The sequence below is a fragment of the Heliangelus exortis genome, chromosome 5 (genome assembly GCF_036169615.1).
Source record: "Heliangelus exortis chromosome 5, bHelExo1.hap1, whole genome shotgun sequence".
Taxonomy (NCBI): Eukaryota; Metazoa; Chordata; class Aves; order Apodiformes; family Trochilidae; genus Heliangelus; species Heliangelus exortis.
Window position 1 is genome coordinate 35,978,418 of NC_092426.1, and position 18,410 is coordinate 35,996,827.

The window sequence follows — 18,410 nt, forward strand, 5'->3', positions numbered from 1 at the left end:
CAATGCACCGCGGACTTCCGGGATGAGACTCTCTCTGTGGCAGCGCATCTCTATGATCTCCAGGTGTCGTTGCCTTCGTGCTCGCCCTCTCCTCCTCCTCCTCCTCCTCCTTCCCCGGTGCCGGGGCGCTGCGCATGCGCGGGAGGCGGCTCCGCCATAGCAACCGGAGCGTTAACGGTAGCAACGGCAATGGTGGGTGCCTGCGCTACCGGCGCTGGGCCTGCCGGGGGGCTGGGGGAGGGGGGAGACCGGGGACATGGGGAGGGAGAGAGGGAGAGGTGACCAGGGGCGTCCCCGCTTGAGGGGGACACACGGCGACCGCGGCCTCGGGGTGGGGGGGGGGGGGGAAGGGGAGGTGTGCGTCAGCGGTGTCCCCTGAGGGCTGTCCCCCGAGGGCTGTCCCCCGTGGGTTGTCCCCCGAGGGCTGTCCCCCGTGGGTTGTCCTCCGAGGGCTGTCCCCTGAGCAGCCCCGGCAGTGGCGGTGCGGCCGCCACGGAGAGGTGTGGGGTGAGGCCTGGGTGGTCGGCACGGGCGGTGAGGGCGCGAAGTGGGCAGGGGGCAGCCCGGTGCTTGGGGCCTTGGGGGGGCTTTGGGGAGGTTGTGAGGGGCAGAGAGAAGCGGTCCGGGATTTTTAAAAAAAAAAAAAAAAAAAAGTCAGAGTCCGGGATTTTATAAAAGCGGAGTTAGGACGTGTTTGTTCTTAAAGGCAGGAGTGTCTGTGGTTACTCAGGCGATTAGCCTGGTTATCTCTTGCTGTGCGATTCTGATTTTGCTCTATTTAAAGTATAAATAAATGTTTGCAAATGATGGCAAAGTGTCACTGTTTGAATTTTTCTTGGGGATCTGAATTTTGTAAATCCTCTGTGTCCAACAGCCATGCCTTGGGGGGAAAAATCCTTTCATTGCAGCTTCTAAATGTACAGGATGTGGGTGTTTTTCCCTTGAAGGTATTCATGTTTCTTGTTCCTGACATGTTAATGGTGACTCTTCAGGGTGACAATTTAAGCTTGGCTGAAATGATCGCTTGGCATTTTGACTATTTTAAGCAATATTACTTTCTTTTGTCTAAATTCCTGTAGGAAATTGTTTAAGGAGCAGGTAGAGAAACCCATGAGAACAAGCTTCTCAGGGACAGGTTTCCATTAAGTAACCTCCCTTGGCAGAATATACTACACTTTACCTATAGAAAGTTCAGCTGCACTTGAAAGAAGAAACAAAATCCCTGATAAGTGTTTGGTGATAAACCCACTATGATGATTTTTCTGTTTCCACCAAGTCAGATATTATTACAGGAGAAGCACTCTGGGGCAGAAGCTGCTCCTTATGGCTCACAAGCTTCAAAGTCCAGTTGGGTTTTTGGTGTGAGTTTGAAACAAAACCAGGCACAGCTCATATGAATCCATTTCTGTCTTCAACATGAGTGGCTGAGATCACTTAACCCCAGTGCTGTGACCACTGGCTACCATCATTATGAAAAATACAATGGACTTGATGTCCAAAAAAAGCTGGTGAGCTGGAAGCCATTTGTTTTTGCTGGCACATTGGTGGCTGTTATTTGGTTTCATGTTGGAGCTGGAGCTAGGGATGTGGTCTGAGCAGCAGGAGGTTCTGCAGGTGTTCACCTGCAGCAGACACAAGTTTGTCAGGTCCTCTACAGTGTGTCCTACAGTGGCTGTTAGGCAGTAGAGGCAGAAATAAAATTAATGTCTGTCAGAGGGTGGAAGCAGCTGGAACATCTGAGGCTGCTCAGTGATAAATGTCTCCCTGAAAGTAGATATTGATGTTTGAGGTACATTCACAGGCTCCTTGTGCAGCTCCTCCTGGCTCTTGGACTGTTGCTGGGTGTTCTGTGCCTGTAGCCATTCTTTTACATGCAGCTGCCTCAACTGTTTCCAGAGTTTCCTGTTGCTAAAGCTCTGTGACCAAGGTGGTTGCCTGTAAGATTTTGGGTGCAAGTTTGTTGGGTTTAACTTTCCAGTTGGTTTGTTGTTGTTTCTTTTTTTTTTTTTTTTTTTTTTTTTTTTTTCTGGTTCTCTCCACATATGGCAATGCTACACTGAGAGCAAAAGAGGTGCCTAAACTAGAGACCTCTTGGTTTTTTTGTAGACAGGAGGCTGTTGGACAGTTTTTGTGAAAGATTGGTCTCTGGAACTTTTTTATTCTGGAAGACATCTTGGAATATGTTTAATGTTTAGGATATAGATGAGTTCTCTTTATAGTGCTGGTTTGGATATTGTGGTTTTGCTAATGCTCTGATGGGAGGCATAAAAATTGGAGTTAGTGACAACAGAAGGTTGGTCAGTGGGTCTGTCTTTTAAATGCCTCTCTCAGATTTTCCCTAACTCACATTTTCACATCACATGGTGTGACATAAAGCAAGTGGAGAGAAACAAACATAAACAATCCAAATTGCTTTTGATTTTTGGCAAGGCATTCCTTAGTGTACCTTAAAAGTCTGTATCATTCTGTCTGCTCCCAGACAGGGAGTTCTACATAGAAAGTGTAGAGTTTTATGAGCATTGGAGCACATTTTTTCAGTGCAGCAAATCCTTATGTCTTTGAATTGAATTGAATTTCAGCATCAAAGGTAACAAGCAGTGTCCCAAACATGTTCCACACAGGGCAGAGAGTAAGATCTGGAAGATAGTGCCAATTGCTGATAGTGCCAGTTGGCACGAAGCTTCTGAAAATGCTACCAAGTGCCCCAGAAAATAAAATTGCAGTATACTGAAAAGTTCCAGCTTCTTAGACTCAGCTGGAGGAAGATAATGCAGGGAAGTGGTAGAATCAGTCAAGCAGATTAGGGAGAGAGAAGAGAGAGGAGATAGGTTTGCAGTGAACAAGCCAACTAAAAATTTGCAGTGAATATTCATTTAAATTTGTTTCATTTTTAGGCAAAAGCAACAACTATCAAAGAAGCTCTAGCCAAGTGGGTAAGTACTAGAACAGTATCTTATCTGCTTTGCAATACTCTGTAGCATGGGTTTTGACTGTAATCAGCTGAACTTATTTTTCAGATTGAGTGTAAGAAATATGTTTGCTTGAAACATCTGCTGTAAAAAGTTTCACAAAGTAAAAATGTTGTTGTTATTATTAAAGTATAATACGTTCTGTTGGATTTTCTGTGTGTTCTTGTTATATTGATACAGGTGGTAAAGATGAGTGCTCTCCTGCCTTGTTCTGCTGAATATGGATTGATAGAAGGCCTGAGGATACAAAGAGATTGAAAGTTGGGGATGTGTTATGTTTGCATTATCTTCTGTTCATTGTCTTCTGTTCTGTTTCATTATCTTTTGTTCATTCTACCTGAGTGCAGTCCTGCACAGAGAGTAAAGAAATATCAAATTCTTACTGTACTGAGGTCAGCAGAACTCCCACTCTTGTCTTCTAACATATGGTCCCTCATATTGTGCAAAGCTCATCTCAGAATGAGTTTCTTGTTGTTTTTCTTCTAAAATACTGGAATAATACAGTCATCTGGGATGGTGACTGACCCAGTCTCAGAGCCTCACAGATAGGTGTTTGTTGGCAAGGATGCAGATGTCATTTCAAATGACACAGGGTGCTCTGGAGTCTGGTTCACAGTAAAACCTGTGAGAATCTTTCCCCAGTTTCAGTGAATTTTGGGTTAGGGCACAGAGGTACTGTTTGGTATACAGGCACTCTCCTGCCAGTTCTGGCCAGCTGCTAGAGCAAGAGTTTAAAAATGTTTTGGTCTCTAAAGCATCTGGATTTGAGACAATGTAGGCAGGTACATTTGAAAGTCAGGAGATGTGTAGCACCAGCTCAAAAGACTGGGCTGTAATTGAAGACTGCTTGCTTTCTGAATTTTATCACTGTTTAGTACCTTCAATATTTCAGATTTTTTTTTTCCAGTTATGTTGGTATATCCCAAACTTCACTCCTGCTTTTCTAATAAGAACTAGAATGCAACAGCTTGCAGACATTGGCATTACTAGAGATGTGAAGTGACTGTTAAAAAATTTTGCTTTTCCTCCCTTATTCTTTTTGCCCCCCAAAACCACAACTCCATGTTTCCTATTAAAGATTTATTTTTTGTGTGCTCCTCTGTCACATTTCTTCAAGATAACAGGCTTGTGTCAGTGCAATTCCATAAATGTTAGGCATGAAATGCTGAATTTGCTTTTCTGTTCATGTTGCTGGGGTTGGGTCTAAATCTTCCTTTTCTACTCCTAATCTGTGTCCACATGGCTTGTAAAATTGGATCTGGTGTTGTGCTGCCTCTGGTTGTTTTTCATCCCTTTGGCCTAAGGGTTTACCCCTGCCCTACAGTCAGGGTGACATTAGTTAAATAAAAAAAACTTTAACTTAAAAAGCACATAACCTGTTCTTTAAAAAGTCTCTGTTCTACCAGTGGTTTCTCCATAGTTTATTGTGCTCCCTGAGCTGACCTTTCTGCCAGAAGTGAGCAGCAACCAGGGTTAATTTTCTTCCTGCAAGGATTCACTGCTGGCCACAGTCTGCATTGGAAGCTCTCTGCCTTCCATGTTTTTAAGAAAAAAAGTATTTTATTTGTTGGTGTAAACTGAGTATAAATGCAAATAGATACAGTGTTGCTCTTGGAAAGAAAATGGAAATTTTCATTTGAACTCGTTCACCATATTCTAGCAAAACATTTCCCATGCTTATTTGCTAAGTCACTAATTACAAGTGCAAGTATTATCACAGTGAGTTTGGACAGAAACAGGAATATAGGTAAATGCACAAGGCAATGTGCTATTTTTTTATTAAGCTGAAGAATTTGGGGTACAAGAAAGAGAAAATAATGTTATCAGAACCTCATCTTGTGCTGTGGGATTTTAAGGCTTCTGGGATGTAAGTAATTTCATTTAAAAATAGCCATATAAACCAGGCCAGATCTCAGCCATCTCACTTTTCAGTAGCTGAAATAAAACAAGAAGAGTCCTAATTTTGAAAGTGCTGAGAACATTTCTTTGTTAATGGACCTCCAGTCCTCCCACTGAGCATTGAATGAATTGAGAAAATGCTCCCTTTGTGCCTTCAGGGAGTGCAAAGTGGTGTTACTACCTAAATAGATACTTATTCCAAGTGTTTAGTCAGCAGTTGCCATCACTTTAGAATTTTGAGGTTTAATAGACTATATTTTTTTAATAAACCCCAATGCTGGAGTTATGCCCATTTTTCTAAAGCTCTAAACTTTATCAGGTACTTGATATGGAAAATTGACAACTCTGTGAATGGGAAATTTGTTATTTGCTGTGTTCTTTATAGTGTGAAATCATCCCCACTCTTTTTTTAATATCTAATTAGAAATTATTGGGGGTTAGATTCTTAGCTCTGTGAAGTTGCTGAGCTTCTCCCACAAAATGTACTCCCCTGTATTCCATTTGGGTTGTAAGTAAGAGAGCTCTGAGTTTTCTGGGTGAAACAGGAAGGAGATTTTTCTGACAGAGCTTTTAAGAATCAGCTTCTGCTACAGACTGGTCCTGGCTGAGGTGCCTCCATCTCAGCTTCCAAGGAAATGCCTTCATTCATTAAACCTCCATCTATTCTCCATTTCTTCATGGCAGAGGACCCTTAATTGAATTGCTCAGATGTAGCACAACTTTTTAAAAAGCATATATAGTGTGTAAGTTCTTTTAATATCTGGAAAATAAGCTTGCCTTCCCCTCTCTCTGCTGCACCAGCAGGAATCTTCAACATGCTTCCTCTTTTCAGTAATATATTTTAGTAGTATCCTGGCAGTACTTCCAATTGCTTTTATAGTCATTTGTTAGTACTGTCACTTTTAGTAATTGCATATAGCAGTGACCATCTTTTTCACTTTCTCTTTTCTTTAGGAAGAAAAAAATGGCCAGAAGGCTTCAGAGGCAAAGGAGGTGAAGCTGTATGGTCAGATTCCTCCTGTGGAGAGGATGGATGAATCTTTGTCCACGCTCGTTAACTGCGAGTAAGTTCAGTTAAAACCAAATTTTAAACCAAACATTATCTTTCCTTTTTATGACTTTTCAGTTTTTCTGCTGTCTACAGGGCAAATATGTATTTCCTATGTTTAAGTTTGGCCTACAAAGCAGCATCTTTCTCTTTTTCTCAGCTAAGTTTCTCTTTCACACACTGTTCCACTTTTTAGTCCTAGTGGACTGAGAGTTTAGGAAAGAATCTGCATTGATATTTTTCCCAGAAAATTGGTTTCCTATCAGTATATAATTGCAGGTCCATATTTGGAGTATGTCAGCTGACACATTTAAGATCTGTTACAAAATTTATGCAAAAAAAAAAAAAAAAAAAAAAAAAGAAGGTAACTAACCAGCACTTCAGAAAGAAATTAGAGCTATTTCAGAAATAAATGTGCATGTATTTGTTAAGGCATAAAAAAGATAATCCAATGTGTTATGTAAGTAACTTGTGGTATTTCCCCAGAAGCTAAATAAAGTTGCAGAAATCTTGATGGTTTGAGGGTACTTTGAGTCTGTTTATACATCCAGTCTGCTTACCATCCAACGAGAGAAGAATAGACAATTATTTCTCATGCAATGGTGTTTTGACATTGAATTTTTCTGGTATAATGATTCCTTGTATACTGTGAGTTGATTATTCTTGCTTTTAAAGGAAACTATCACTGTCTACAAACTGCATTGAAAGAATTGCCAACTTGAGCAACCTAAGTAAGTGACAAGCCAGTGATTGATTTGTGTTTGTTTTCTAGCTGTTTGGACAGGAATTAACACTGTTATTTGTTATATGTGTCCAGCTTTAAACTACTCCTATCCTTTTTAATTCCTTCCTCTTAGAAATTTACATGTGACCTTTAAAATTATCCCCCTTAGTGGAGAATACATGCTTAGCAATAATGGTGTGTAAAGCACATATCCCTGTGCACTAGCCTTGGCAGTTGTCTCATTTTGCAGATTAAAAAAAAAAAAATTAATTCAGAAAACATCTTTGTAACTTCCAGTAGGCCTGAGTTTTGATATTCAACAATCTAATCAGTTCTACAGTGATTTAATGAGCAGTGTCCATGCTCATGATGGAGACAGTCTGCAGTTCAGCACTTCTGTAATTGTGATATGGGTTGGACTGAGGCTGGAGTGTTGTAGATCTGGATGGAAAAATGCCATTCAGAAGACTTGGATATACTTGAATTGATTTGGTTCTTAATTAAAAGGGAAGTCTGTCTAGAAGTAGAACTTTTTTTTTTTTTTTTTGTGGGCAGCTATCTATGACATCTGGAAACTCACTGGCTTACTGACTTTAGGACTGAATTCTTAATGGCCTCAAGACTCTGAATCTGGCATGAGGCTGGCAAAGAGCTGCAGTATTTGGGCTGGAGCTTCCAGGCTGAGAAATCTTCTAAGGATCTACATTTTTTTCAGAATATTTGCCAGGTGTGGTTTTGTCAGGTCACAGCATTTCTTGAGACAAAATATAAAAGTATTCTAGATCAGCCTTGACTCTTCATCCATAGCAATCTCTAGCCACTACTCATACTGGAGTATCCATTGCTACTTGGCTGGAACTTTCTTTTGTCTTGCCATTAATTATTGTATCATGTATTTTCAATCATTGTGTATACAAGAGCAAAACAAGATCATTAATAATTCCATCCTTAATGCAGTTATCAAGAAGAAGTTTGCTTATTTACACTGCAAGAAAGCTGTGGGAAAAATGAAAATTAATTTTACAAAAAAGACTGCTATTTTGTGATAGTATTGTGTTACACTAGTATGACACAGCAAGAACAGCTCACTTGGAAAGGACTTTTCTTTGGCTGCCAGACTAAGCTGAAATGTTTCTCATCAGGTTTGTGTAAGGCAACTTTATATCCTGCCTCTATTATAGTAATCAAATCTGCTGCTTTAAAGAGAGATTGGACCAAATTTTACCTGGAAAGAAAGGGGTGGAAACTAGCAAGTTAGCAGTTCACATGGAAGGTGAAATAATAATATTTTAATCAGTATTTATCTGGACTGAAGTTCAAGTAGTAACCCACACATGAGCTTTGTATTCATAAGCAGGTTTCTGAGCTGCCCACTGCATCTGCTCCTAATGATCTTTGTAGGTCAGGAGGTTTTGTTTCTGTTCTGTCATAGTTTCTTAAGACAGCTTGGTCAGCATCTTCTTATATTAAATAAACACAGATTTATTAACAAGAACCTGTCTTTTATCTGTTACAGAAAATTTGAGGATTCTGTCTCTAGGAAGAAATAACATAAAGAACTTGAATGGATTGGTATGCACTTCTTAGTATCAATTCTTTGCTAACAAAATGGAGTGCTGTCTAGAATGTGGGGTATTTCCCCTATCTTCATAAAAATTATTGCTAAATGTACATTATTGCCTAACCATTTATTTTCTACATCCATTATGATCTGTTCATATTGCTTCTGAATTTTCATACAGCCTTCCTTTTTTCTTTAAATGCTTTTCATGATTCTTTGGGGCTACCTTACTACATAAATGGATTTAAGAAAGAAGGATTTCATTGTGTTTTACAAAGATGAGCAGAACTTCTATTTGAAAGCTGCTCTCTGTCTGTAAAGCCCTTTAAGTTCCACTGGCTTTACATTAAGATAATTCCTATAGACTTTTTACATGAGGAATGTTCTACCTGAAGATATTTAGGCTCTGCTTCTTCACTACAAATATTGGCAGTTCTATGAGCACACACTTATGAGGGTCTGTCCTTTTTATGTTAACTGGTATCTGGAGCAATATGGCTTGGGGGGAGAGGATGGTGGCAGGACTAAGGCTACCAGGTAGAGGAAAAATTGTGCTGAGGAACAAATTGGATCAATTTTGTTACATTCAAATTAAGAGCAGAAGAGCATTATTGCATTCAGTTTTTTTAAATTAATACAGAAATTGTTTTCTTCCTCAAGACATAGTGTGTGTTTCTCCTGCAGAATCCTTCTCTTCAAAGTTATTCCCACCTGCAGAGATTCCTTATCCCTTAAGTGTGAAATGCAGTCAGTGTGTAATGGCTGGTTTGGAAAAAAACCTCAATTTTGAGAGAATCATGAAAGCAACTTCAGGCTGATAGGTACAAACATACATGCACCTGAAATGGATCATTCCCCCAGACTGTATGAAGCCCCATCTAAAGTAGCTGTTGACTTGCATTCACTTCATGTTTATATTCACAGTTCACAAACAGCTGAATTGGTTTCCTCTGCCCCTGTGCCTTAAGAACAAGCCAGCTATTCCTTTTCTTATTTTGATCTTGTCATTTTTGTCCTCTAAATAGATTTCAGATATTTTGCTCTTAATTCCTAGGAGTATTTGTCTAATACATAATTAGGGACCTGCTTAGAAGGCAATGAGGACCAATATACCTTAGTATTTTCTCACATGAGGTGACCTGTAGAGGGTGATTTTGGTCATTTTCCAGGAGGCAGTTGCAGAGACTTTAGAGGAGCTGTGGATCTCATACAACTTCATTGAGAAACTAAGGGGTATCCGTGTAATGAAGAAGCTGAAGGTTCTTTATATGTCAAATAATTTGGTGAAAGACTGGGGTAAGCCACACCTCTCTATTCTGTAACTTCTCCTGTAGTATGATGAATGCATGAGATAAGTCACCAAGTAAAAAATATTTCTGTATATTACAGAGCTTTAAGTCTCACTGATAAGATATGCAAAGAATCCCTAAATATCCACTCATGCAAGAGAGTAATAGAGTATTGAATTTAACTTCTAAGCCCAATAGAGTTTTTTCTTTGATTTTTCTTTCTTGGACTTCTTTTAAAATGCTTCCATGTTCTTTAACCTGATAGCAGTTCTAACCCAAGCAATGTTGGATGTATCCCATGCTGCTTATGTTTGTGCTGAGTTTGAAAGCAAGGTTTGGTGTGGAGGTACTTTCCTTGTTTCACAATCTGGGTGGTGTTTTCACCTTTGTTGTTGCAGCAGAGTTTGTGAGACTGGCAGAGCTGCCATTACTAGAGGATCTGGTGTTTGTTGGCAACCCACTACAAGAGAAATATGCCTCTGATCAGAAGAACAGTTGGATTGAAGAAGCAACCAAACGGGTACCCAACCTGAAAAAGCTGGATGGTGAGCTTGGGTCATGAGCAATTGCTGTAAATTAACAGCTTAATATAAAGACAGCCACAGGGAAATTAATCATAATCTCAGAAATTGATCTGTATCACCATGTAGTATTCCTTTATTTGGAGTTACTCTGTTTGGAGTAGGCTGACTTCTGGCAGCAGAATCTTCTGAAAGTGTTAGATGGATTTTGGAGTATTAAGTCCAGGTGGTCTTGCAGCTCAATATTGGGCTACATTCTGGAAATTATCCTGTCAAATAGTTTCAGCATGGAACTAATAGGGAACTAAAACATACTGGTTGGAAATTTTCTTGTGGAGGTGACATGTTGACTTGTGTAACTCTGTAGTTGAGCATTTAGCATTCAATAAGTTAAGAAGGCTTTCATCTGCCACACTGAGTTACAGTTTTCCCTAATAAAAGAGGGTGACATGGGGGAATGGGGATAGATGGGCGTGTGTTCTTTTTTGCTTCTAGTGTAGAAGTGCATCATTTTCAGAACTTCATGCAAGTTTCCTAAATACCTGAATATCCCCCTCTTGTCACTGCACCAAGGCTCAGTTTATAGGTTCTCTTATCCTTTTTATCAGTGATATGAAAATATTTTAAAGCATGTCATCAATAATGAGTGACTAAAAGTGAGATAATTCCTAAATCTGTTTTAAAGTCATTAATTTCTGTTAATGAAGGTGTTTTCTCCTCACTGTTAACCTACTTTTTACTAAAGCAACACAGAGGAGAGCAGGACTGGTAAACTCAAGAGTAAGGAACCACTTTGCTGCTTTGTTGCAGCAAAGGAGGTACAGCAAGGTAGGGATGGTGACAAAAGGAGACAACATCAATATAGGGAGGCATGGATAGGGAACCAAAGCCAGATCAGCTGAAGTAGTGACAATTCTTGGGAAGTGGGAGCCTGGTGAGAGAAGTTTGTTGCTTTGGAGGATGGGCTGCAGTAGGCCATTTGCTGTTGTAGCAGAAAACATTGAGGGTGAAACAAAAAATGGGACAGGGCAAGTGTCTGTCAGGGCATAGAGTGACCCTGTGAGTGTAAGTTTAGATCCTTCATTTTTTAAGCATTCCTGCAGCTGGGAACTCAAACCAGGACACAGCTCTTAATTAGGCAGATACATTTCCTGTGCAATGTAGAAAGTGATCAACTTCTTTTAAGAATGGAAGCCACAAGGACAAGAATGCTGAGCAAAAGAGAAGTCAAAAATGCTGTAACTGACTCGTTGGTTCTTGCTGTTAGGCTGTCCCAGGCTCCTGTTTTTCCTACCTACTTTATGTGAGAGGACTGTGAGAATGTAGGGACCTCAAAATTATTAGAATGGTTGAAGATCTGCTGGGCAAAAATAAACACTGAAGGTCTCTTTGAGCAGGCAGGGTCTCCTTTCTATTAGTTCCTGTGCCAGGAACCCTGCTCAGCACTTAGTTACCTAAAACAAAATACAGCCAGGCTCTGGTGGTTTGATTTTCTCTTTCCTACGTGTGAGGAAGCAAACAAAGCACCCCAATCTTACAGGAAGCAAAGGGTTCTCACCATCAGACCCACCACCAAAGCAAAGACCCTGTTATCCAGGTGACAGTGCAGGTGAATGCACATACATCTTCACACCCCTGCTGTTCTTTCAGCAGTTGTTGAGGCATTTGATTGTGCTTTTTCCGTATGCTGTGAGCTTACCTTTACTACTGGGTTTTGCTACTGTGGGGAAAATTTGTATCTTGATAGTTTTTTTTGAGCTGTTAGCATTCCAGCTTATTTTAAATTCAGTAACACATCACTGTGAGGTGGTGCAAACCCTGCAGACTGCCACTATCCCACAATCTGAGGTGCCTTTGCTCAACATGGCAGTTATAAAGTGATTTTATTTTTCTTTTTAAGTATCCAGGGGGCAGGTATAAACTACAACTCCACTTTACAGTGTAGCCTTATTCCATGATACCAAATTTATCCCTAAGAGATGTGACTGTATTGCTTCTTGGATCTGCATGAATAGGATTTTGTTTTGTAGTCTGGACATCCCAGTGAGGCATCATTGAGGGGGTGTCCCTATACCAACAACTTGGTCACCTCTGTTGTGGAAATGGCAGCACAAAGCAGAGGCCCAGCAAGAGGAGAGTGATGTGCTGCTTGGTTGATTGTTGAACTGACCTGGTGCACCTCCCAGTGCCCGAGTTAGGCTGATCTTTTCTGCTTTAGTGCCTTTTCTATTCCATGTTACCCAAGAAGTTGGAAAACCACCCAACAGAAGGTCTCCTGAGTTGCAGGTTTTTCTAGCTAAGAGCAGTTCAGGTTTGTAGAAGTTCATGTCCCTTAGAAACAGTGGCAGGAAATACAACTCATTACTCTTTCTGCCAGTTCAGCTCTTTCAGACAGTCAGGATTAGGTTTCATGTTTATCAGCATTAACTATATCTTTCTCTGCATAGTCTATTTATAGATCTTTTTAGATTTTTTTCCCCTCTCTTTTTTCCTCTTAGGTACCCATGTTATTAAAGAAGAAGAAGAAGAAGAAGAAGAGGGAGAAGGAACAAACTGATGACACTTTCTTGTTGGGCATTTAATTATTTAAATAACTCCAGATAGCTTGGAACATAGAACTTTTATATAAATGTTTGTTTTGAAGAAAATCTTGGGACATTTTTTTAAGAGACCATCCACAGTCTGTCATCCAAAGAGTTAGCTACCAAAATCTGGGCACCTCAGTTTTGTCAAGCTTATGACACCTTCTGAAGAGATCAGTGGAGCTGAATTTATCTGCTCTTTGGCTAGCAAGACATCTTCACCTGAACTAATGCATGGACATGTTTAATCCCTGATTAGCAGTGCTTGTTATTCATTCTTGGGCTATAACAGAACTGTTTGAACTCTTTCAGTGCAGTTGGCCAACGTTCTCATTGGAAACACAGGGCAAAAGAACAACGTGGTGGTTTAGAGATATGTTACAGGCTTTGTTGTGTGAGTTTGATGGGAATCCCTCAGCATTTCAAATATGTGAATTTGCCTTTTCCTCCCCTTAACTGTTATGCCAAACAGGCCCAGTAGCTGTGGACCTACACACAAAAAAGGTGCTGAGGGATTGATCTGATCATCACTTGTTACTGGCCTTAAGTTTTGAAGTGGGCTTCTTACATTGAAACTCAGCTGCATTGCTTAGGAGGCCACGTGTAGCATCTGTTTATTTGAAAGAGACAAGAGGAATTCTTTGCATGGTTTCAGTGAGACTAAAATATCTGCAAGTTTGGGGTTTTTTTGTCCCTTCCTAAGACACTATTTTCAAATATGTGGCTTTAGCTGGTTCCTAGTTTTCATTTGGGTCACTGGTGGAATATAATCAGTGCTGGAGTTTTCCTGTAACTAAGCAGACTGATCCTAGTACAGAAGCAAACAGTGAACAAAATCTCTGATTTTGAGGAGAGAAAAATTGTTTTTTGGTGATACTGATTTTTTATGGAGGCACAGATGTAAGCAGTGAGAGGAAGTGTATGTAGTTAGTGGGAAAGTGAGAGAAGATAGAAAGTGAGCACTGGGAAAAAAAAGGATTGGAGACGTACTAAATGTGCTATATTGCAGAACAGCTGGTTTTAGTAACTTATCTTTAGTAACCTACCTGACAGGTAATTATTTTTATTTAAAACAACTAAACAGTGATGAAAACATCCCTCATTGCTCTGTTGGAGGCCAATAGTGGGGGTTTTCTCTTCTTTTCTCTAAAGCATAGGGTCAAGTCACCTGAGAAGATTTTTCTGCAGCTTGTTTTTGGTTGTTTGGTGGGGCTTTTCTTTAGCTTTTCTAATTTATGGTACCATCTTTGTTCAAATTAAGATGGTGACAAGTTTACCTGTTGTATCCAGACCAGGCATAGAAAGAATGGAGGCAGAATGCCACTCTCAACTGTTTTGGTTGCAAAGGTGTGGCAGGAATTGAAATGTTGGAAGTCCTAGTCAGAGGTAAGAAGGTAGAACTGGCCCAGATAACAGTGGCATTGATCTCAACTCCAGGTGTAACTGTAGTAATTCTCTTTCTAATAAATTTCTAGGTGAGCAATGTGAAGTAGAAATTGCAAGTCAATCAGAGTTTAGTTTCAATATAGTGCCAGTACTTCTGTGCTTGTGAGAGGAATTCTTGAGCATTCCAACTTATATTGGCAAGTGCTGATCAGGTTGGAGTTTGATTAGATTTATTATTTAACAGAAGGTCAAGAGAGCAATGGCAAACACTGTGGACATTCTTTACCTAGCAGCACAAACGAGGTAAAGAAAAAAAAAACCAAAACCAGGTACCTGTTCTCTTTACCAGAAAGCAGTTTCTTAGTTAATGAGCTCACTGGATTTCTCTCACAGACTTTATATTTCTGTGTAGTTTCTTTTTGGATTCTTTGCCTAGCTTTATAATTAGTAAAGGCAGTATTGATGGGACAAAAAAATGTGCAGTCAACAGCCATTTCATCTTGGGCTTCTTGTAAAATGAAGCCATTCAGTTCACTTTTAGCCCAGCACTTTCAGCACAAAGTGTCTGTGCTTTGGCAGCACTCAAACCATGGCACCCTCAGGCCCTGCTGACCCCATCTGCTCTGAGGGGGCAACAAGGCATTGGGTTGTGCCCTTGATGACTGTAATTAAAATGTGTTTAATGTGACCCAGAGCTTGAGTGGGGCAAAACATGACTTCTGAATAGTACCAACAGCTGGAAATGCCAAATCCATCTCTCTGGAGACATTCTCAAAATAACCATGCAGTGCTCTTGGCCACACAGCAAGTGTTTGGAACTCTGCAGCTGGGCCACCCAGCACCTCCAGGCAGGGTCTGGATGGCCAGGGTTGTGCCTCCAATGAAATGCAACAGGAGGAAGTGAGTGCACTGTCCCCCTGGGTGCCTTTTTGTAATACCTAAATCTAGGCTAAGCCTGTACGTTTCTGAAGGTCGTGTTAGATACAGCAAATGCTCTGCTTTGGCTGTTTTGGGACATTTGGAGAGGAGAATGGAAACTTAAGTGTTCTGAGCACGTGGTTATGATTGCAATGAAACACAGCTCCACTGACAAGGTATGAGGGGTAAGAGCAGCTCCTGGCTCCTGTAAGTGACCACAAGAGGCCATAGGTACCAGTCCAAGAACTTGCCAGTAGAGCTGTGTGTGTTGTGTGGCCCTCTGTCATCAGCTCTTTCCACAGATCAACAGCACAAATTCTCCATCTTTTTTGGGGGACTGCATTTTAAATACTACCAAAAAAAGAAAAAAAAAAAAAAGAAAAAAAAAAAATCATTACTGAAAGAATTCAGTCTCAGCACAACTGTAACACCAGTAAAGGACCTTTACAAGATTTCCCTTTCCTTACACCCTTCATGCTGTGACAAATCAGCATATAATTAAAAACCCTTCTCATAAAAACTGCATGTCAAGCTCAATGAAACAATTCAGTATCAAAGGAATAAATTGTGGCTCTCATTTGTCAGGAGACAGAGCAGCACAACATTGGGTGGAAGGGTCAGCTTAACGTTGCTTGGCTTGATCAATCATCATTACTCTCCACCACAAATCAACACTCCACCCCCCCCCCTAAACTTTTTTCCCTCCAAAATAAATAAAGTTTTCCTAAATTTTAAAATTTGCACTTTAAAATTATGCACTGGCTGTGGTGGAAGGCAAACCTGGGTGGCAGAATTAAAGCAGCTGATTTGCATATTGATGGTGCTACCCCCATGTGATGTGAAGCTCGGGCTGCACACCCTAGGGAGAGGCTCAGCTTTCCCCTGTACTCTTTCCTCTTCCCTGTCTCCCCACATCCAGTGAAGCAGTAAGCACAGTATTAGGCATGGATGAAAAGAACACCCATGTAAAAAACATGTAAGCCATGTGGAATTCTGCTTTTCCCAGTGAAATGATGGAGTATTAGCTTCCACTTTAGCAAAATACCCTACAATTAAATTACTGAGAAGAAACAGTTAAGTTTTTGTACTTGGACCTCTCTTCAAAGAGCTGATGTGTGCAGTGGTTATACTGAGAGCTGCTGGAAAAGTGTGAGGAGAGACCTGAGACCCAGCAGATGGCTCAGGTGGCACTAGAAATGGACTCATCTAGAACAATCTTTAAGCAAGAGAGCACTTTTAACATCCCCTTTAGCTATCTTTTGTATACAGTGATCTTTGTTGTATGACCAAACTGTTAAAGTCGTCGTGTTTAAATTATTTAGGCTTATGTTTATAAATGTTCTTCTGTGAAACTTGTTTAAAAATAATATAATGTTATTTTATACAAACGTCTTTGGTTGTTGTGTAATGGAATAGTTCAGCTGGTGGAGTGCATTCAGAAATTAAGTTTTGGTCTCATTAAACTTTCCTAGCTGCTCAGGGAGCAATCTATAATCTGTAAATGTTGTTCATTATTGCCTCTGTACTTTAGAACAGAAGATAGCTTAGACTTAAAAAATGCTGATATATTGTGATTTTTTTTTTCATCTGATCCGTAAATATTTTTCAGTCTTTTAAGACCCTGGTTGTAAGACTTTGTTCTTTGGTCCCAAGAGAAAAGTCTACTACTGAGACATACTGCTGAAAAAAAAAATCCCAATAAGTTAAATAAATGATCAGTGTTTTGTCAGTACAAAATTACTAAAACATTTAAATTTAAGTTCTGTTAACAGCAATCTGTTACACCATCAATTCCAACAGCCAGGACAAGAAACAGTTAACACATTAATTAAATTCTGTAGTAGAATCTTTAGCCAGTCAGACACTGATACATATTTCAATCCTTTGCATCATGAAACATTTGCAGTTTATAGACTTCACACATAGGTGTGACAAACAGTGACTTAGTTAATTAAAACCAGTTAACTCCCAAAACAGCAAGAACCTTTGTTTTGAAGAGAGATGGATGTGTACTAATTATTAAAAATACACAGTAAGAGATCAAGCTACTGCCAGAGGAAACAAGGATAGCTCTGGATAACAAAATATGTTTTAAAAAAGCTGCTTATAAATGAGGAAACAGAGAAGTGCCTTTCAGACAGTATTTGTTAAAACTCATTGTGAAATGTGATGCAATATGATTTACAACTGGAGTAAATGTTTCTACAAGCAGCATATTGTGCTACTGAAGAGCAGAGCAATGTTATTATCTCCTCTTCCAGCAGATCCAGATTTCATAGAATCATAGAATCCTAGAGGTTGGAAGGGACCTCGAAAGATCATCTAGTCCAACCCCCCCTGCCAGAGCAGGGCCCCCTAGAGTACATCGCCTAGGAACGTGTCCAGGGGGGTTTTGAATGTCTCCAGTGAAGGAGACTCCACAACCCCCCTGGGCAGCCTGTTCCAGGGCTCCGTCACCCTTACAGTAAAAAAATTTTTTCTGATATTCAACTTGAACCTCCTATGCTCCAATTTACACCCATTACCCCTTGTCCTATCACTGGTCACCACTGAGAAAAGCCTAACTCCATCTCCCTGACACTCACCCCTTACATATTTGAAAACATTGATGAGGTCACCCCTCAGTCTCCTTTTCTCCAAACTAAAGAGACCCAGCTCCCTCAGCCTTTCCTCATAAGGGAGATGTTCCACTCCCTTAATCATCTCAGTAGCTCTGCGCTGGACTCTTTCAAGCACTTCCCTGTCCTTCTTGAACTGAGGGGCCCAGAACTGGACACAATACTCCAGGTGTGGCCTCACCAATGCAGAATAGAGGGGGAGGAGAACCTCTCTTGACCTACTAACCACACCCTTTCTAATGCACCCCAGGATGCCATTGGCCTTCTTGGCCACAAGGGCACATTGCTGGCTCATGGTCATCTTCTTGTCTACCAGGACCCCCAGGTCTCTTTCACCTACACTGCTCTCCAGCAGGTCAGCCCCCAACCTATACTGGGACATCGTGTTGTTCTTCCCCAAATGCAAAACTCTACACTTCCCCTTGTTGAATTTCATCATGTTTCTCCCTGCCCAACTCTCCAGCCTGTCTAAGTCTCTCTGAATGGCAGCACAGCCTTCTGGTGTGTCAGCCACTCCTCCCAGCTTAGTGTCATCAGCAAACTTGCTGAGGGTACATTCTATACCCTCATCCAAGTCGTTGATGAAGATATTGAACAACACCGGTCCCAGTACCAACCCCTGAGGGACTCCACTAGTCACACACCTCCAACCAGATTCTGCCCCATTGACTACAACTCTCTGACTCCTTCCTTTCAACCAGTTCCTGATCCACCTCACTACCTGATCACCAAACCCATACTTGATCAACTTATCTACAAGGATGCTGTGAGAGACGGTGTCAAACGCTTTACTGAAATCAAGATAAACCACATCTACCGCTCTTCCATCATCTATCCACCTAGTAATATCCTCATAGAAGGCTATGAGGTTAGTCAAACATGATTTACCCTTGAT

At 40.6% G+C, this 18,410-nt stretch overlaps 1 protein-coding gene across 2 annotated transcripts; it reads left to right on the plus strand.

The window, feature by feature from the left end:
• DNAL1 (dynein axonemal light chain 1) lies at positions 1 to 16,285 on the plus strand. Of its 2 annotated transcripts, none has more exons than XM_071744586.1 (8): positions 1 to 192; positions 2,895 to 2,933; positions 5,823 to 5,932; positions 6,592 to 6,647; positions 8,157 to 8,212; positions 9,371 to 9,497; positions 9,889 to 10,035; positions 12,510 to 16,285. In XM_071744586.1, exons 1-8 carry the CDS (start codon positions 190 to 192, stop codon positions 12,566 to 12,568), a joined length of 597 nt encoding a protein of 198 aa, XP_071600687.1. In that variant the 5' UTR covers positions 1 to 189; the 3' UTR covers positions 12,569 to 16,285. The 2 variants fall into 2 exon arrangements, with proteins under 2 accessions (XP_071600687.1, XP_071600686.1); XM_071744585.1 differs by having other exon boundaries at positions 65 to 192; positions 9,892 to 10,035; positions 12,510 to 12,659.
• The last annotated feature ends 2,125 nt before the right edge of the window (positions 16,286 to 18,410 follow it).

Coding starts and splice junctions, on each gene's coding strand:
- DNAL1 (XM_071744586.1), top strand. Junction 5,933..6,591: donor TCCACGCTCGTTAACTGCGA/GTAAGTTCAGTT, acceptor TTGCTTTTAAAG/GAAACTATCACTGTCTACAA. Junction 8,213..9,370: donor TAAAGAACTTGAATGGATTG/GTATGCACTTCT, acceptor GTCATTTTCCAG/GAGGCAGTTGCAGAGACTTT.